At 35.6% G+C, this 22,258-nt stretch overlaps 1 protein-coding gene across 1 annotated transcript in view; it reads right to left on the bottom strand.

Annotated features, from left to right (window-relative positions):
• LOC123554817 (histone demethylase UTY-like) overlaps positions 1-22,258 on the bottom strand; it is a 473,287-nt gene that overhangs the window by 80,940 nt on the left and 370,089 nt on the right. Inside the window, exon 22 of the mRNA XM_045345168.2 lies at positions 1,424-1,632. Within this exon, the coding sequence (XP_045201103.2) occupies positions 1,424-1,632 (209 nt within the window). The remainder of the gene's footprint in view (positions 1-1,423; positions 1,633-22,258) is intronic.

Here is a 22,258-nt window from a genome sequence, read left to right on the forward strand (position 1 = left end):
ATGTTTCTTGCTATACAGGGTCAGCTTATGATGGTGAACAAGTATTCCAAGTTTCAAAGCAATAGCTTTGATAGTTTAGGAGAAAAGCTGACCTAAACATAAAACTTAACCAGGCAACGCCGACGCAGACGCCGACGCCGACAACCGCTCAAGTGATGACAATAACTCATCATTTTTTTTCAAAAAATCAGATGAGCTAAAAATGCAGCCCCTATTTTATGGGCAGTGGTTACCGCCAAAATTAGTAAATATACAATCCATTCATAAACAAGTCAGTGCAGTGCAGAGCATTTCAATGCCGTCTAGTTTAAAACTCCATCCCGTCCAATAAATTTGCATTCAACGCACTGTATTTTGAAACCATTTAATACAAAACTTCATTTCATCTATTTAAACATGGAACTATGCATTGAAAAACTTGTTGCGATGCACCGTACTATAAAATCATCCAATAAAACATGATACCATGCAGCTCAATGTGAAGCCGTTTAACACAACATGAGTATGTGCAGTGTAAAATGAAATGATTTATTACAACCTGATGCCGTCTAATGCATATTGAAACCGCTTTGTGTAATTAAGAGCGGTGTATAAAAACTTGATGCCATGCAGTCCAGTGTGAAGAAGTTAAACGCAAATGAGTTCGTGCAGTGTAAAATGAAACGATTCATTAAAGCTTGGCGCCGTCTAATGCATTTTGAAATCGTGCTCTGTGATTTGGAGCGGCACATCAAAATTTGATGCCATGCAGCCAAATGTGAAGTAGTTTAACGAAACACGAGTACGTGCATTGTAAAAGATTAATAAGTCTATCGGTTCATAAGTTTGACCTGTTATAAATATAGATTCTGGATCAGTTTTATATAAAAATATCTTAAAAACTGTCCTAAAACCGACCTTGTGGTAAAATTCTAACATTTAATTTTACACAGTTCCTGTGATTTATCTGAATATTAAAAGGGACCTTATTTTTCGAGAAACATCTTTCTTCTTAGTTTAAGCTTTGTCAGAAGTATGCTTCGTGAAACACTCAGCAATAGAAATAATAATGATAAAATCAACAAACACTAAAAATCTCCCGAGTTAATTATCAATCATATAAAATAAATGTTAACATGTTTATGTTTTTAGTATGTCAAAATTACATGTACTTCACTGTACAGTGCAATGTTTTTTTTCTGTTTTTTTTTTTTTTTCAGGGGTGGAAGATCTTAACTCGGGAGATTTTTAGTGTTTGTTAATTTTGTCATAATTATTTCTATTTATGTGTCTGTGTAATTCTGCCCAATGGTTTTCAAGAAGAAATTTTTTTTAGAAAATGTTGATGGAAGGACGACTTACGACAGACATTGAGCGGTCAAAAAAGCTCACCATGAGCTTTTGGCTCATGTGAGCTAAAAAACAGAACATTGTTCACCCATACCCGGAGTTCTAGATCCCGGCACTTTCATATATAGCTGCACAGTGTTCATTCCCAGAATTGTGTGGCCAACATGGCTGAGAAGATTACTTCCTGAAACCAGTCTGCAAAATGCAGGCAACTTAGCCAACTCTTTCAGCTGTGTTTCCCATTTCTTATGGTCAGATAGGTCAACATTGGTTCCAAATTTAATCATTTTCGGTTTCTTTCTGCTGTAAAAGATTAATATAAGATTCAAGGGTATTACTAATGACTACACACAAACAAGTCTCAAAACGCAACATTGCAACTTGTATTTCAAAACTGCATACAGAAACAAATTGTCTGGGTTTTGAGACTTACCAATAACAACATACATACATAAAATTCAATTCGATAGTATTGATGAATCACTCTGTTTTTAATGATATGTCTGCTTAAAACTTTTTAACTCTATAAGTTAACTCCAACATATCCGAATAAATCTATACTTCAGGCAGAGCTTTGACCAGCAAGGAAATATCAGTAAAACCAATGGATGCTCCCTTCAAAATATGATTACTGTATATTCAGAGCAAAAACAGAGAAGAAATCCAAAACAAAACAAACAAAAGCATAACTTCACATGCTGAATAATATTCTCATTATGTTTCATGACTCTAGGTCAAATACTTTTTATGGTACATGCAGGCACTTCTTATGCATAGTTTTGACTACTGTAAATCCGGTATTATTCGCAGTGTTTTAATTTTCCCTGTTTTTCACGAATCGGGTGCATCACGAATCCATGAATCCACGTATATTTCCTTCCATAACATACATACATATCCAAAAAAAAAAGTGCTAATACAGTCAAGTTCAGCTATGAATACTAATCGCCTGTACATTATTTATTGAATTAATTTCACTTTATTTCAGTATATTATGAATAAGTATAATAACAAGAGCTGTCACAGGAGATGGCGCACTTGACTATTTCGATGCTGGATAGTGAAACTGGGCACATATGAGGAAGCTGGAGCTGTCACTGAAGTGTTTTAATGACTCCAATGGTGGATGAAGATATTGCATAATAGCTTGAGTCTGTGTCAAAAATATTAAGTAGAGATAAAGATAAAGTGTATCAAAACACTAAATAAGTATAATTCTAAGCAAAAAAGGGGGCATAATTCATAAAATATTAGTGCAAGAGTTATGCACCTTGTGTCATATGATGTGGGTGATGATGTGGAACAACTATTTTAAGTCTGAATCAAATCCATTTAGTAATAACTAAGATCTAGTGAAAATGCATCAAAATTAACTTTAAATTCTAAGTAAAGCGGGCATAATTCATAAAATATTGGTACCAGAGTTATGCACCTTGTGTCATATGATGGGGGTCATAAGGTGGAATAACTATTTTAAGTTTGAATCAAATCCATTTAGGAATAACTGAGATAGAGTGAAAGTGCATCAAAACTTTAACCTGAAATTCTAAGTGAAAAGGGGAGATAATTCATGAAATATTGGTGCAAGAGTTATGGCTCTTGTGTCATATGATGTGAGTGATGATGTTGAACAATTATTTTAAGTTTGAATCAAATCCATTTAGTAATAACTGAGGTAGAGTGAAAGTGCATCTAAACTGATTTTTTGTTTGTTTGTTTTGGGTTTAACGCCGTTTCTCAACAGTATTTCAGTCATGTAACGGCGGGCAGTTAACCTAACCAGTTTTCCTGGATTCTGTACCAGTACAAACCTGTTCTCCGCAAGTAACTGCCAACTTCCCCACATAAATCAGAGGTGGAGGACTAATGATTTCAGACACAGTGTCGTTCATCAAATAGTCACGGAGAACATGCGCCCCGCCCGAGGATCGAACTCGCGGCCCCGCGATCCGTAGACCGATGCTCTTACCTCTAAGTAAAGTGGGGGATAATTCATTAAATATTGGTACCAGAGTTATGGACCTTGTGTCATATGATGTGGGAGATGATTTCGAACAACTACATTCAGTTTGAATTAAATCCATTTAGTAATAATTGAGATAGAGTGAAAGTGCATCAAAGCTTTAACCTGAAATTCTAAGTAAAAAGGGGGATAATTCATGAAATATTGGAGTGAGAGTTATGGCCCTTGTGCCAGATGATGTGGGTGATGATGAGGAATAACTATTTTAAGTTTGTATCAAATCTGTTTAGTAATAACTGAGGTAGAGTGAAAGTGCATCTAAACTGAAATTCTAAGTAAAAGTGGGGGATAATTCATTAAATATTGGTACCAGAGTTATGGACCTTGTGTCATATGATGTGGGAAATGATTTCGAACAACTACATTCAGTTTGAATTAAATCCATTTAGTAACAAGAGCTCATCGAACACGAAATGCCCCTCTTGATGCATTCAGTAAGTGCAAAATTATTTGCTCACTGTAAACAAAAGTTCAACTGTTCTGGTTAAATGTGACATTGACCTTTGACCTACTGACCTCAAAATCAACAGGGGTCATCTCCTGGTCATGATCCGGGTCAATGTGACCTTGACCTTTAGCCTACAGACCTCAAAATCTATAGGGGTTATTTACAGGTAATGACCAACCTCCCTATCAAGTTTCATGATCCTAGGCCCAAGCATTCTCAAGTTATTGTCTGGAAACAGTTCAAATGTTCCGGGCCACTGTAACCTTGACCTTTGACCTACAGACCTTAAAAACAATAGGGGTCATCTGCTGGTCATGATGAACCTCATTATCACCTTTCATGACCCTTGGCCCAAGCGTTCTCAAGTTATCGTCCAGAAACCGTTTTAACTGTTCCTGGCCTATCTGACCTGGAACTTTGACCAAATGACCTCAAAATCAATAGGGGTCATCTGCTGGTCATGATCAATCTCCCTAACAATTTTCCTGATCCTAGGCTCAAGCATTCTAAAGTTATCGCCTGGAAACCGTTTTACTGTTCCTGGTCACTGTGACCTTGAACTTTGACCTACTGATCTCAAAATCAATAGGGGTCATCTGCTGGTCATGACCAACCTCCCTTTCAACATTCACGATCCTAGGCCCAAGCAATCTTGAGTTATCATCCGGAAACCATTTAACTGTTTCGGGTCACTGTGACCTTGAACTTTGACATACTGACCTCAAAATCAATAGAGGTCATCTGCTGGTTATGACCAACCTTCCTATCAACTTTCATGATCCTAGGCCTAAGCTTCTTGAGTTATCATCCGGAAACCGTTTAACTGTTCAGGGTCACTGTGACCTTGACCTTTGACATACAGATCTCAAAATCAATAGGGGTCATCTGCAGGTGATGACCAACCTTCCTATCAACTTTCATGATCCTAGGCCCAAGCGTTCTTGAGTTATCATCCTGAAACGGATTGGTCTACATACAGACCGACGGACCGACAGACAGACCGACCGACCGACATCTGCAAAACAATATACCCCTCCTTCTTCGAAGGGGGGCATAATAATTGAGATAGAGTGAAAGTGCATCAAAACTTTAACCTGAAATTCTAAGTAAAAAGGGGGATAATTCATGAAATATTGGTGTGAGAGTTATGGCCCTTGTGCCAGATGATGTGAGTGATGACGAGGAATAACTATTTTGAGTTTAAAGCAAATCCTCAAGTAATTACAGAGATAAGGAAAAAAACAAGAGGGCCAAGATGGCCCTAGGTCGCTCACCTGTGTAACACACCATAACAGTGTAAACATGTTTTACCTAGTGATTTCATGGAGACAAATATTTTGACCAATTTTCATTAAGATTGAACCAAAAAACGTCGCCTCTTGAGTGTAAACAAGCACTTTCTTTGATCTGACGTAGTTACCTAGTTTTTTACCCCACAAGACCCAGATTTGAACTTGTCCAAAATTTCATAAAAACAAATTCTGAAAAAGTTTTGGGAGAACTGGAGCAAAAAAGTGGCTTCTAGAGTGTATACAAGGTTTTTCTATGATTTGACCTAGTGACCAAGTGACCTAGTATTTGACCCAATGTGACCCAGATTTGAAATCATCTAAGACTTCATGATAATAAACATTCTGACCAAATGTTATGAAGATAGAATCAACAAGAGATCACAGAGTGATCTTGGCGCCCACCACTGAGCCATTTTAGAATGTTCCAAATTTCAAGACTAGCTCAAGGTCAAAATCAGGGTCAAATTTCATTTCGGTACAGAAAACTGTGCATGTGGTCCATGCATGTGTTTCAAATTTGAAAGCTGTAGCTTGAGAAATGTTAAAGTAGGTCACTAGATCAATTTCAAGGTCAAAGTTCATTTTGGTACAAAAAAACTATGCATGTGCTTCAAATTTGGAGGCTGTAGCTTGAGAAATGTGAAAGTAGGTAATAGGTAAAAATCAATGTCAAATTTCAATTTAGAACACAAAAATATGCATGTGGTCCAAAATTGAAGACTGTAGCTTCAGAAATGTGAAAGTAGGTCACTAGGTCAATCTCAAGATCAAAGTTCATTTCGGTACACAAAACTATGCATGTGGTCCAAATTTGAAGGCTGTAGCTTGAAAAATGTGAAAGTAGGTCACTAGGCCAAAATCAAGGTCAGATTTCATTTCGGAACACAAAACTACGCATGTGGTCCAAATCTGAAGCCTGTACCTTCAAAAGTGTGAAAGTAGGTCACTAGGTCAATGTCAAGGTCAAAGTTTGTTTCGGGACACAAACCTATGCATGCAGTCCAAATTTGAAGGCTGTAGCTACAGAAATGTGGAAGTAGGTCACTAGGTCAAGATCAAGGTCAACTCATATCAAGGTTCATCTTGCTTCTCAAAACTATACATGTGGTCCAAATTTGAATGTTGTAGGTTATCGACAAAAAGAAGTTTTTCCCTATATAAGTCTATATGAACCATGTGACCCCCGGGGCATAGCCATATTTGACCCCAGGGGAATAATTTTCACAAACTTGGTTGAGAACCACTTGATGATGCTACATTACAAATATCAAAGCCCTAGGCTTTGTGGTTTGAACAAGAAGATTTTCAAAGTTTTTCCCTACATAAGTCTATGTAAACCATGTGACCCCCAGGGCGGGGCCATATTTGAACCTAGGGGGATAATTTAAATAATCTTAGTGGAGGATCACTAGATGATGTCACATACAAAATATCAAAGCCCTAGGCCCTGTGGTTTTGGACAAGAGGTTTTTCAAAGTTTTTCCCTATGTAAGTCTATATAAACAATGTGACCCCTGGGGTGGGGCCATATTTGACCCTAGGGGAATAATTTTAACAAACTCAGTAGAAAACCACTGGATGATGCTACATTACAAATATCAAAGCCTTAGGCTTTGTAGTTTGGACAAGAAGATTTTCAAAGTTTTTCCCTATATAAGTCTATGTAAACCGTGTGACCCTCAGGGTGGTGCCATATTTGACCCCAGGGAAATAATTTGAACAATCTAGGTAGAGGACCACTAGATGATGCTTCATACCAAACATCAAAGCCCTAGGCCCTGTGGTTTTGAACAAGAAGATTTTCAAAGTTTTTCCCTATATAAATCTGTGTAAATTATAAAGATAAATAAAGGGCCATAACTCACTCAAAAATTGTTGAACTAGTCTGATTTTCAGGGGGACACAACTAGGGTACAAATACAAAGTTTGGTCAAAATCCCCCCAGTAGTTTCTGAGGAGATGCGATAACGAGAAATTGTTAACGGACGGAAGGACGACGGACCACGGACACAGAGTGATTTTAATAGCCCACCATCTGATGATGGTGGGCTAAAAATGTGCTCCCTGGGGTGTAAACAAGCTTATTCTATGATTTGACCAGGTGATCTAGCTTCTGACCCCACCTGACCTAGATAAAAATTCCTGCGATATTTCATGCAGACAAACATTCTGACCAAGTTTCATGCACATCAAATGAACAAGAGTGTTAACAAGCTTTTCCTTTGATTCGACTGGGTGACCTAATTTTTGATCCCATATCACCCAGTTTCAAACTTGGCCTAGGATTCATCAAGATAAACATTCTGACCAGGTTTCATGAAGATAGGGTCATAAATGTGGCCCGAAGAATGTTAACAAGCTTTTCCTTTGATTTGATCTTATGACCTAGTTTCTGAACCCATATGATCCAGTTACAAACTTGGCCTAGAAATCATCAAGATAAACATTCTGACCAAGTTTCATGAAGATAGGGTCATAAATGTGGTCTCTAGCTTGTTAACATCCTTTTCCTTTGATTTGACCTGATGACCTAGTTTTTGACCCCACATGACCCAGTTTCGATCAAGGCCTAGAGATCATCAAGATAATCATTCTGTGCAAGTTTGTATCAAATCAAAGCATAAATGAAACCTCTATATGGCCGGAAGGGCCAAAATAGAAAATTTTGCCACTTTCAGGGGCAGTAACTCTAGAACCCATGACAGAATTTAGCCAGTTTTCAAAAAGAAACAAGATCTTATTGTGGCTTAAGCTGTGTGTAAGTGTGGTTAAAATCAAATATAAAATGTCACTTCTATCATAATATTATTCACAAGGTAAATCAAAGGCCTGAAGGGCCTGAGTCGGCTAATGATTGATGTACTGACAGTATCGAGGGGTGAATGCGACAAAGTGCTAAGTGCATTTCATGAAATTTTACAGGAGAAGGAAAAAACATTCCTGTTGCTTTATAATTCTGGCAGCTGTTGTAATATTTTTAAATCTGATTAAAATCAACTTTATTTTTTTACATTTAGTGGAATTTTTAAAGAAATATCTGACAGAAAAGAAATTTTAATCAAAATGTCACTTAGAACTTTTTCGCACTCCAAATAGACACAAATTTGCAAAAAGTTAAGCGCGACAAAATTCTAAGTGATTTTATATTTTATTATAAAAGGGACATAAAATTCATCTTTTTGTACCCAGTTTTTTGTAGTGTTTGAAATCATTGAATAAAATGAACCTTACTAAAACCATGTCACTTAAAACTTTTTCGCAGTCATTTTTGTTTACTATTCTAAAACTTTGTGACTTCGAAAAGAGTCTAAGTGACATTATAAGTAAGCCCTTACAATGTATAGGTCATCCAAAGTTTTTGCTTTTGAGCTTATTTTTCTTTAGAAGGAAATATTTTTCATGTATCTAGTAAAACAACATGGTGTTTAATGGCTGGACAAAAGAAGTGGGCCCTTTAATCAAAAGTAATGTTCACTGTACAGAGCATAGCATAACGAATGAAACTGCTTTATCTGCAGATTATCTTTTCAGTAATACATGAAAATATTTATCACACTAAGAAACAACACATAATTGTTTTCCATTTTATTTATTTAAAGCTTTTAAACTTCAGTAATTTCTCAGACTCACAATTACACTGAACAAAAATGGCTAGCCAATCACAATGTATCTTTATAAATTATATTCTTTGACTTAGTTAGTGTATCAGTTTTAAGAGAATTATAAAAACTGTATTTCAGACATGATATTTTCCTCAGAGTTAAAAATTCATGCATTCTAATATGACTAGCAATGCATTATTCATCACAACATTATTATGTAAACATCATGTCAACATGATATTTAGCACCATTTAGTACTTTCAAATTTGATTCAGTATTTTTTAAAACGAAATGTAACACTGCACAACTGTCTAGATTAATTTACGCACATACTATAATCTGGTATATTCGCTTTACAGAATAATTTGCCATCATTTTCGCCCAAAGTGAACTCTTCCGCAAGACGTATTACCATTTCCAGTCTGGTGTGTATAAACAAAGAAGCGTGATGACATGCCATGCATACATGAGGAAACAGTTCCATAATATTGATCTAAATTTTACGACAAAGACATATTAGAAAGGAAATTTTCTATAGCAAAATTATTTATACAATCTGGCAGTAATAATCGTTCGAAATAATATCACTCGAGCTGCGCCCTCGTGAAATTATTACACCTGATGTATAACCACCTATCATGCATAAATAATGTTAAGACACTGCTTCGGTGTAAATTATTTCTTAATTACTGTATCACTAGAATTAAATATTTCTAGAAATATTTACAAATGTTGGACAGCTGGTATTGTTCAGTATAATGCTTTGATTCAGTAAAACAGTTCTCTTTCAATAGCAAAATGTTTTTTTCCTGTAAAAAAACTGTTTACAATAAATAGTTTAAATTATCATGCATTTTCCTATTCTGTACTTAGATTAATGTTGAGTACAGAAAACAGTGTTTCAATTTATTTTTGCCCAATGAAGCTTCAATACTTTAATTAATAGAAATATACATATAAGTTGGAAAGCTTGTTTCATGATCTAGCCTCTCAAAACAGTATAATTAAATAACTTAACCTGACTAAATAATCTATTATAAGAATTTAAGTCTCAGTTACACTACACCGTATAGCGTTAACGGACGTTTAACGTATAACAAAATTTTCAATCCGTTTGTGTCCATTCGCATGCATTTCTTTTCCATTTCTCATGCGGCACCTGCACTCCTTGTTCTGCGAAATTCGTTCCATCCAGTCAAAGGTTTTGAGCATGTTCAAAATTTAGAATGTACACTACCGGACAAAGTTGTCCGTTAGATGTACAGTAGCAATGCGCTGATATGCGTTTTTTTCGTTACTCGAGCGTTTCTTATTCTGAACTTAGCCGGACCACTACCGGATGATGCAACGGATGTAACGTATGTTCAACGGATGATAACTGACTAGAACGTTTTGTCAGTTTCTCATGCATTGCGCTTTTGTTTTACACAGTAGAAGTCTGTTACTAGTACGGTGATATCCGTTAATTGAACGTTGTTCGTCCTGTATATATGCGTAAATCTTGCGGTCATTGTGTGTTTTATGCGCCCAATACACCGATTGCGAGAGCATCGAGCAGCAGCGGGGAATGCCTTTCGTCACCGGATATTTTTCTGTCACAGTTTTTATATACATTTGGCGTCCGTTAACACTATATGGTGTAGCGTGACTTACACATAAAGAGTTAATGTCAATCTATGCCACACTGCCATTTTTTTGCAGTGCAGGTCATGCATAATAATAACATACACTACAAATCAGACTGTCATTGTATAACATAGATTCCACTTTAATATTAGGTTTAAATGTTTCTTCAAGATATATTAATGATTTTGAGTTTTTATTTGGTTACAAATATGAAACAGTTTCCAGAGATATGGCTTTATTTTCAGTGTGGAATTGTCAATCATATTCTCTGTGACATGCTGGCAATTTAATCAACAGTCACTTTAGGTGACACTGAACCTTTTCAAGATCATTAAACTTTGATTCCAAAGATTTCATTACATGTTCTATGAAATTCTCCAGATATCACTATAAATATACACGGCAGTTAACCACCAATAAGATAAGATACATGTGTTCCCAATAATTTGCTGAAAGCCATGGTCATGCAGTCATTTCAGTTTCATCACTATAGCAGTTACTGTAATGGCTGTGTTAAAAGTTGTATTATACTGTACTGTTTGTAATCTAAAAACTCATAACAATATATGAGTAAATTTATGAATACTTAAAAAGTACACAGATTTTCCTAAAAAAGCTATGTTTTTGTTATCCAGAGCAGTAATCACCAGAAGCTCAGATATTTGCATTCATTCACTGTTACTGGAGACATACAGAAAATGTGGTTAAGAAATTTCAAAAGACACCTGACAAGGTTTAAGTTAACTGTGAAATGACAAAATGATGAACAATCAATTTAAATTCCAGGCCAAGATGAACTTATTCGTATATTCTTGTGATTCAGTCATATACTATGAAATTGTATACTGTGATTCACATTAAACAATAACTGTACAACTGTACAAACAGTCATAACTTGCCGATCGGTCACACATTAAACCGGAATCCACCTAAAAACCGGAATACACTTTCCATAACTGGAATACACCTGTATCTTTTTAATTAGAGGTATTTTTAAAGTTTTTTTTGATATAATTCAATCATATATATCATAAATAATTAGCATACGAAAGTAAAATAAAATACGTTCACTCAAAACGATAACCATGCGGGAAATTATCATAACCGAAATACACCCGTATTTTATGAATAAATGGTACTTTCGTAGGGTTTATTGCAGAACTCATTTGTATATAATATAAATAATTAATTTACAAAAGGAAAATAAAATATGATGATTTGTCAGTTTCTGCATATTAGCTGTGTGCTAAATTACACAACTGTTCTTAGTATTCATATATTACAATGTAGTTTAAAAAAGTACTTAATTTTCGTTTTGTGTGGTAGCAGCACATAAAACACATGACATGCTGCTGAAATAAGAATAAGGTCATTGTATTTGGCAGGCATCGTGGGATCAGATTCTCCCTAAGCTGTTGCAACCGAGTATACTGCTTGGATCAGGGGGTGTTTCATTTGTACACCTGACCCAAGAGGCAAGATTTACAACACGTTAGTCAGAACTAGTGCAGCTGTACATATAGAAATACTTTTTAAGTTCAAATAATTATATTTCACTAATGTATATTTTTCCCTGTCCTCATTTAGATAAAAAAATCTTGAGACAAATGTTTGAAATAAAAAAAAAATCAGACAATTTCATCTGAAGAACTTTAAATGCATTCTGTCACTTAGCACTTTTTCGCAGTAAACAATACTTAGTTTACAGCCACATGTTTACTGTGAAAAGTGCCAAGTGAAAAAAAAGAAGAAAAATCAACTGTTTGTTAAAAAAAAATAATAATCCTTTATACCAGGTACTGATAAAGATATCATACTTAAAAGAAACCAACTAAATGGCACAATTATTGAAAAATATTTGTCACTTGGTACATATACTGAGTGCAAACTTGATATAGTTCGGTGCGAAAAAGCGCCAAGTGACGTAAGGCACTTAGCACTGTGTCGCATTCAAATGGTATATCATTTTCACTTAGCACTTTTTGACCATTTTGTTATAAATTCATTTAATGACTTGCTATAATCTTGATATTTTTACAGGACATGGGCAAGGTCATAAACACTTGATATATGAAAAAAAGTGATTTTTTCAAAAAATGTCACTTAGCACTGTGTCGCATTCACCCCTCGGTATAGTCTACCAGTTTCAGTTTGTTTTTAGTTTTTTTCTTAAAATTTCATAACACAGCTCGATATTTACCCAAAATATTATATCCGGATACGATTACACTTTTCTCCAGTTTCAACCGTATATTTTACAAATTGTGATGATACGGAGACATTTAGCAGCAATTGGCAGTATCTGACATTGAAGTTTATGGTTAAATTACCTCTTATTTAAATCTTTTCATAAAAAAGTTGTTTCGTTTCGTGAAAGCAGCCAAACATAGACGATCTACTTTCGATTTCAAAAACTACAAGAAAATACAATTTAATGTTTCGCCGATTTGTTTATTTCTCGAAAAATAAGAATTAAAATCATTTTTAATATCAGTAGTAACTAAACAAACCAGTAAGAGCTTCTTCTTCCGATAATTTATCCGTTTACTGACTGCAAAATTCAACCCACGCAAAGTTTATAGAAATCATACGATGCGTGTATACGTTCAATGTGGGAGAATTAAGGCTGATCAGCTATGTTACCTAACGCATCCAGACGATTCAGATTTTGTTTTTAAAAAAGCATTGTGTGCGTTTCTGTAATTTATATACGTTTTTATACGCTAGAAATTATTAGAATGCGTATTTGCATTATTTCTTACGTAATTTACCTATCGCATCTTATTGGAGCCTGTGGAACTATTTTTTAGTCTTTCGCTGGATGTTACGCAGCTTTGTAAGCTGCGCATCTTAAAATGCACATTATGCTTAATGATTACAATAATGATATTGCACAATTACAAGTCATAATATGACAGATTAAATCGTATATTGGTCATAGAAGGAATGACACAACTTAACTTCATTTGCAGTGAACTGTTTGAACTTTGAGAAGTCTAATGGAACTACATCCCTTCACGTTTTTGGTCCATTTAGAGAATCACTGACAGCAAGGACTCGTCAAAAGGCTCTCAGCCTTTAGCCGACTCAAAAATTACCAAATTTTGGCTCTTTCAGGGGTCAATCAGGGGCCATAATTCTGGAACCTATATAATTGGATCTGACAGATTCATCATGGCATCCTAGATTTATTGTTGCTGAAGATATTTTGCAAGTTTGTATCAAGTCAAACCGTAAATGTCAGAGTTATGGAACTTTACCCAGTGAGGTTGGAAACCGACCTAGAAAAAAACAACAAGAGGGTCATGATGACCCTGAATCGCTCACCTGAGTAATATGAGCAACACGTTTCAAATGTCAAACTGATGCTAAAATATTAAGAAAGTCAGTAGGTCATATTCATAGTCAATGCAATTCAGTTTTATGATCAGTGTGCAAAACTGTACATGTCATCCAAATTTCAAGGCTGTATCTTAAACAAGAGCTGTCGGAGGACAGCAACGCTCGACTATTTAACAGCCTTGTCACTTGAATGAATAAGAAAGTCGAAAAAGGGGCATAATTTAGTAAAAAAGTAAAATAGGGTTATGGAACCTGCAAAGTGCTTATCAGCTCATGACAGTGCACAAGTGTATGAAGTTTCAATCCATTCCCATTAGTGGGTACTGAGATACCAGCTTACATATAAGAATTTAACCCAAAAATTTCTATGTTGAAAAAGGGGCATAATTTTGTAAAAAAGCAAAATAAAGTTATGGGACCTGCTTTGTGCATGTCAGATCATGACAGTGAACAAGTGTGTGAAGTTTCAATCCATTCCCATTAGTGAGTACTGAGATACCAGCTTACATACAAAACCTTAACCAAAAAATTCTAAGTCGAAAAAGGGGCATAATTTTGTAAAAAAGCAAAATAGAGTTATGGAACCTGTGCAATGTAAGTCAGTTTATCACAGTAAATAAGTGTGTGAAGTTTCAATCCATTCCCACAAGTGGTTACTGAGATACCAGCTTACATACAAAAACTTAACCAAATCGGGACGCGGACGTGGACGCGGACGCCGACGCATGGGCGAGTCCAATAGCTCTACTATTCTATGAATAGTCGAGCTAAAAACAAGGAAGTAGGTCAGCAGGTCAAGGCCACAGTCAAGTGACATCATAATACTTAAGAGTCATCAGGTAATTATTATTAAACAGTCTTGGAAATAGGATCAGATAATTTTTCAAGTATTTTTTCCTATATAACTCATATAATAAATAGGTGACCCCGGGGCAGGGCCTCTTTTAACCCCAGGGGGATAATTTAAACAATATTGGTAGAGTACTACTAGACAATGCACCATACCAAATATCAAAAGCCTAAGTCCTGTGGTTTGAGACAAGAAAATTTTTAAAGTTTTTTCCTATATAAGTCTACATAAAACATGGGACCTCCATGGCAGGGCCTCTTTTCACCCCAGGGGTACAATTTGAACAATTCTGGTTGAGGACCATAAGACAATGCTACAAACCAAATATCAAAGGTTTAAGTCATGTGGTTTCAGACAAGAAGATTTTTAAACTTTTTTTCCTATATAAGTCTATGTAAAACTTGGGACTCCCCGGGTGTGGCCATATTTGACCCTAGGGGGATAATTTGAAAAATCTTGGTAGAGGACCACTAGATGATGCAACATACCAAATATCAAAGCCCTAGGCCTTGTGGTTTTGTACAAGAAGATTTTTAAAGTTTTCCCTTTATAAGTCTATGTAAAACCTGGGACCCCCGGAGTGGGGCCATATTTGACCCTAGGGGGAAAATTTGAACAAACTTATTAGAGGACCACTAGATGATGCTACATATCAAATATCAAAGCCCTAGGCCTTGTGGTTTTGTACAAGAAGATTTTCAAAGTTTCCGTATATAAGTCTATATAAACTATATGACAAAACATACTTTCAAAGGGTCTTCTTACAGATTTTATCGGTATACTTCAAGTGAACAGGACTCATGAGAATATTGCTGAGAGTTTCATGTTTGATAATTATCTTTCGAGTTACAGTACCTGGCTAGAACTTTAGTCAAACTAATTTGACACGATCCTAGGAAATATTGAGATAATCTTTTCATATGAGAAATATCTCCACTCGGATTAGATTGCCTGTAAAAAATATTAAACAACCATTAATCTGACTGTCCAATTATTTCGATTACATGAAGTTTTGAATTTTTTATCACATGTACATTTGTATCTTTGTCACTCCAACCCCAAGACTTCAAAGTAAAAAAAAAAAGTGTTTAGCAAGTTGATACTCACTTTTGTTCTTCCAATTTGCCATTTCTTTGGTTTCTTTCCTTCTTTCCTTTTTATCAAATGTGGTATTTTTCTGACAGTTCCACATGAATTTGATGTTGTCCAATTATAATATACAGACAACAAATCTCGTACATGTGATACGCCAGATTTTTCAGGAAACAGGCTGATTCGGACCGTGGCTGATTCGGACCATGGCTGACTCGGACCAAATATTTTGGCTGATTCGGACCACATACTTTGAATAAAAGTAGTTAATGACCATATATTTTGGCTGATTCAGACCTCAAACTTTTAATTAACAGTCAATAATGACCATGAATTTAGGATGGTTCAGCAATTTTCAGAAAATAATGTTGATTATAGCTTATAATGAGGTTTAACTTGAAGAAAGGACATAAAATATACACCGTACAAGCAGGTAAGAAGTTTTGACAATCTAAAATGCATCATTTATGCATTTAAATAAGGACTTTAATTATTCTTTGCATCAGACATTAAACTTAACACTCATAAATTTTATTTTTACTCATGACATCAGTGTCAGGAAAACTTAAACAATTTGGGCCAAATAAGCCAAGTAAATTTGGTCCGAATCAGCCATGGTCCGAGTCAGCCTGTATTCGATTTTTCAACATCTGGACAGCGTTGATAGTGAAGGTCATTTTTCGTATGTGGTTATTCCTAATGTTGAGCTTTAGGTTCTGTAATTTCTATTCAGATCCAATTTGCTTACAATACTTGTTATCTCTGCAAACTTATTCAGGGGTCACACTGGGAATTTTTTTCTCTGAGCCACTGCTTTTTCCGAAGATAAAATTATGAGGGCAAAAACTGCGAAGCGCATAGCATTGACGTTCTTGTAGGACTACATTATATGTTCCAAAGTACTCGTACTACTCAAGAAATTAATGTAGTTATTACATATTTCTTAGTAACCCTTTAAAAAGCTATTTAAACAAGAGGGCCAAGATGGCCCTAGGTCGCTCACCTAAGAAACACTCCATAACAGTGTAAAACATGTTTGACCTAGTGATTTCATGGAAACAAATATTCTGACCAATTTTCATTAAGATTGGACCAAAAAATTGGTCTCTTGCGATAAAACAAGCATTTTCTTAGATATGACCTAGTTTTTGACCCTAGATGACCCATGTTCAAACTCGACCTAGATTTTATCAAGGCAATCATTCTGACCAAAATTCATGAAGATCAACTGAAAAATACAGCCTCTATCACATACAGAAGTTTTTTCTTTGATTTGACCAAGTGACCTAGTTTTTGACCTCAGACGACCCATATTCAAATTCGACCTAGATTTCATTAAGGCAATCAACCTGACCAAATTTCATAAATATCAACTGAAAAAAAACAGTCTCTATCGCATACACAAGATTTTTCTTTAATTTGACCTAGTGACCTAGTTTTTGACCTCAGATAACCCATATTCAAAACCGACCTAGTTTTCATCAAGGCAATCACTCTGACCAAATTTCATGAAGATCAATTGAAAAATACATCCTCTATTGCATACACAATGTTTTTCTTCAATTTGACCTAGTGACCTAGTTTTTGACCCCAGATGACCCATTTTCGAAATCAGCCTAGATTTTATCAAGGTAATCATTCTGGCTAAATTTCATGAAGATCAGTTGAAAAATACAGCCTCTATTGCATACACAAGGTTTTTCTTTGATTTGACCTATTGACCTAGTTTTTGACCCCAGATGACCCATTTTCGAACTTGGTCTAAATTTCATCAAGGCAATCATTCTGACCAAAATTCATGAAGATCATTTGAAAAATACAGCCTCTATCGCATACACAAGGTTTTTACGTGATATGACCTAGTGACCTAGTTTTTGACCCCAGATGACCCATTTTCGAACTCGGCCTAGATTTCATCAAGGTAATCATTCTGACCAAAATTCATGAAGATCAATTGAAAAATACCGCCTCTATCGCATACACAAGGTTTTTCTTTGATTTGACCTAGTGACCTAGTTTTTGACCCGAGATGACCCATTTTCGAACTCGGCCTAGATTTCATCAAGGCAATCATTCTGACCAAAATTCATGAAGATCAATTGAAAAATACAGCCTCTATCGCATACACAAGGTTTTTCTTTGATTTGACCTAGTGACCTAGTTTTTGACCCGAGATGACCTATTTTCGAACTCGGCCTAGATTTCATCAAGGTTATCATTCTGACCATTATTCATGAAGAAGAATTGAAAAATACAGCCTCTATCGCATACACAAGGTTTTTCTTTGATTTGACCTAGTGACCTAGTTTTTGACCCGAGATGACCCATTTTCGAACTCGGCTTAGATTTCATCAAGGTTATCATTCTGACCAATATTCATGAAGATTAATTGAAAAATACCACCTCTATCGCATACACAAGGTTTTTCTTTGATTTGACCTAGTGACCTAGTTTTTGATCCGAGATGACCCATTTTCGAACTCGGCCTAGATTTCATCAAAGTTATCATTCTGACCAATATTCATGAAGATTAAATGAAAAATACAGCCTCTATCGCATACACAAAGTTTTTCTTTGATTTGACCTAGTGACCTAGTTTTTGACCCGAGATGACCCATTTTCGAACTCGGCCTAGATTTCATCAAGGTTATCATTCTGACCAATATTCATGAAGATTAATTGAAAAATACAGCCTCTATCGCATACACAAGCTAAATGTTGACAGACGACGGACGACAGACGACAGACGCCAGACGACAGACGACGGACGACGGACGCCGGACATCGAGCGATCAGAAAAACTCACCTGAGCATTGCTCAGGTGAGCTAAAAATCAATTTGTTTCTTTCTAAAATTATCATTTTTATAAACATCTGCCATTTACATGTAATAAAAAATTTCTGAAAATCACATTTAAAATAAAGATGTCAAAAAAAGAAAAAAAAATGTTTAAAAAAAAACAGTGTCTTAATTATTTTGCACATTGCCTATAAGTGGGTGGGGTTCGATGCCTTCGCATGTTTTATTCTCGAAAAATACTTCAAAATAAGAGCTCCTTTTGCAACAGTTGTCATATTTTTCTTAAATGTAGACTTTTTATTGGCTTTTTATTAAGATTGCACAAAAAAAATCTCGTCAGAAATGACAGAAATATCCGAAAATCACGGTCGCGAAAACGGGTGACAAATTCGGAAAACGTAAGTTAGAATTAAATATTTGCTAAAATACTTATGTTTTATTGCTTTTCTATCATCATAGATATTCAATACTTACAATTTCTGCTTGTCTAAAGCATTTTTATTTGTTTTTGCCCAAACTAACCCTCGGCAATCATAGAAAATTTGTCTAACGACCGACTGCTCATAAAATCGTATCAAGTGCACAAAATGATGATTATAATTATCTAGTTTGTTATTCAATAATCTAATTATCGCCAATTAACTGCCTGATCAAATAAAAAATTTGCAAATTGGCTCCCTCCCTTTCAATAACGGATGTTGTGTCTACACAGATTATCGATTTTTCACACCTTTTGGTTCGTAAAACTGGTAGTATTTGTGGTTTTGCAGACAGACATAGCTTCGGGCCATTTTCGCCAATTAGAAAATTTCGGAGCCACATTTAATTTTTTGTCGCAAATGGCTCAAGTGGCGATCGACAGCGTGACCCCTGCTTATTCCAAAGATTATTGTCTGTTAACTTGTATATATTTCCTGTTTAATTTCACACAGTTTACATTCATGGAGGCTGCCATTTTTCATGCGTCTGCTGATCTTGATTAAAAACCTCTACCTTACAGTTAAACTTTTATTTTTGGCAGCAGCAATTATGGACGGTCGGCGGATAAAATGAAAATAAAAGTACTGAAAACCACTTTTATTTTTATTTTGATTTGTCAAAAAATAGGGTCGGCGCTCCCGTAAACCAGAAAATTAAAAAAATGCTGGCCTAAATATGGAATGTATAAAAAAAGAATGTTTTTTACTTGGATCATTCAGTTGTAAACCCAGAAATTTTGAATATGATATTTTGTTTTTGGAGATAAAAAGATATATATATTTGTGCAAAAGAAAAGGAATTATCCCAACTGTTACTGGAGTTAAGAAGAGCCTTTCATTAGCATGGGAAATTTATAAGAATTTGAACATTACAGATTTAGAACAAGAGGACCATGATGGTCCTGAATCGCTCACCTCATCCCACATGATCCAGTTTTTAGTATGACGTCGTTTTTTCTATTATTTGACATAGTGACCTAGATTTTGAGCTCATGTGACCTAGTTTTGAACTTGACCTAGATATTATCAAGATAAAAATTCTGACCAATTTTCATGAAGATCCATTGAAAAATATGGTCTCTAGAGAGGTCACAAGGTTTTTCTATTATTTGACCTATTGACCTAGTTTTTTAAGGCACGTGACCCAGTTTCAAACTTGACCTAGATATCATCAAGGTGAACATTCTGACCAATTTTCATGAAGATCCATTCAAGGGTATGGCCTCTAGAGAGGTCACAAGGTTTTTCTATTTCAAAACCTACTGACCTAGTTTTTGATCGCAGTTGACCCAGTTTCAAATTTGACCTAGATATCATCAAGATAAACATTCAGACCAACTTTCATACAGATCCCATGAAAAATATGGCCTCTAGAGAGGTCACAACGTTTTTTCATTATTTGACCTACTGACCTACTTTTTGACGGCACGTGACCCACTTTCGAACTTGACCTAGATATCATCAAGATGAACATTCTGACCAATTTTTATGGAGATCCATTCACAAGTATGGCCTCTAGAGAGGTCACAAGGTTTTTCTATTTTTAGACCTACTGACCTAGTTTTTGATCGCACATAACCCTGTTTCAAACTTGACCTAGATATCATCAAGATGAACATTCAGACCAACTTTCATGAAGATTCATTGAAAAATATGGCCTTTAGAGAGGTCACAAGGTTTTTCTATTATTTGACCTACTGACCTAGTTTTTGACGGCACGTGACCCACTTTCGAACTTGACCTAGATATCATCAAGATGAACATTCAGACCAACTTTCATACAGATCCCATGGAAAATATGGCCTCTAGAGAGGTCACAAGGTTTTTGTATTATTTGACCTACTGACCTAGTTTTTGATGGCACGTGACCCACTTTCGAACTTGACCTAGATATCATCAAGGTGAACATTCTGACCAATTTTCATGAAGATTTCATGAAATATATGGCCTCTAGAGAGGTCACAAGGTTTTTCTATTTTTAGACCTACTGACCTAGTTTTTGACCGCACGTGACCCAGTTTCGAACTTGACCTAGATATCATCAAGATGAACATTCAGACCAACTTTCATACAGATCCCTTAAAAAATATGGCCTTTAGAGAGGTCACAAGGTTTTTCTATTATTTGACCTACTGACCTAGTTTTTGACCGCACGTGACCCAGTTTCGAACTTGACCTAGATATCATCAAGGTGAACGTTCTGACCAATTTTCACGAAGATCTTGTAAAATATATGGCCTCTAGAAAGGTCACAAGGTTTTTCTATTTTTAGACCTACTGACCTAGTTTTTGACCGCACGTGACCCAGTTTCGAACTTGACCTAGATATCATCAAGTGAACATTCTGACCAATTTTCACGAAGATCTTGTGAAATATATGGCCTCTAGAGAGGTCACAAGGTTTTTCTATTTTTAGACCTCCTGACCTATTTTTTGATGGCACATGACCCAGTTTCGAAATTGTCCTAGATATCATCAAGATGAACATTCTGACCAATTTTCATGAAGATTTTGTGAAATATATGGCCTCTAGAGAGGTCACAAGGTTTTTCTATTTTTAGACCTCCTGACCTAGTTTTTGAAGGCACATGAACCAGTTTCGAACTTGACCTAGATATCATCAAGATGAACATTCTGACCAGTTTTCATGAAGATTTTGTGAAATATATGGCCTCTAGAGAGCTCACAAGGTTTTTCTATTTTTAGACCTACTGATCTAGTTTTTGACCGCACGTGACCCAGTTTCAAACTTGACCTAGATATCATCAAGGTGAACATTCTGACCAATTTTCATGAAGATTTCATGAAATATATGGCCTCTAGAGAGGTCACAAGGTTTTTCTATTATTTGACCTACTGACCTAGTTTTTGACCGCACGTGACCCAGTTTCAAACTTGACCTAGATATCATCAAGGTGAACGTTCTGGCCAATTTTCATGAAGATCTCATGAAATATATGGCCTCTAGAAAGGTCACAAGGTTTTTCTATTTTTAGACCTACTGACCTAGTTTTTGACCGCACGTGACCCACTTTCGAACTTGACCTAGATATCATCAAGGTGAACATTCTGACCAATTTTCATGAAGATCTTGTGAAATATATGGCCTATAGAGAGGTCACAAGGTTTTTCTATTTTTAGACCTCCTGACCTAGTTTTTGAAGGCACAGACCCAGTTTCGAACTTGACCTAGATATCATCAAGATGAACATTCTGACCAATTTTCATGAAGATTTGTGAAATATATGGCCTCTAGAGAGGTCACAAGGTTTTTCTATTTTTAGACCTACTGACCTAGTTTTTGACCGCACGTGACCCAGTTTCGAACTTGACCTAGATATCATCAAGATGAACATTCTGACCAATTTTCATGAAG

Source organism: Mercenaria mercenaria, chromosome 7 (assembly GCF_021730395.1).
Source record: "Mercenaria mercenaria strain notata chromosome 7, MADL_Memer_1, whole genome shotgun sequence".
In the NCBI taxonomy this organism is placed as follows: domain Eukaryota; kingdom Metazoa; phylum Mollusca; class Bivalvia; order Venerida; family Veneridae; genus Mercenaria; species Mercenaria mercenaria.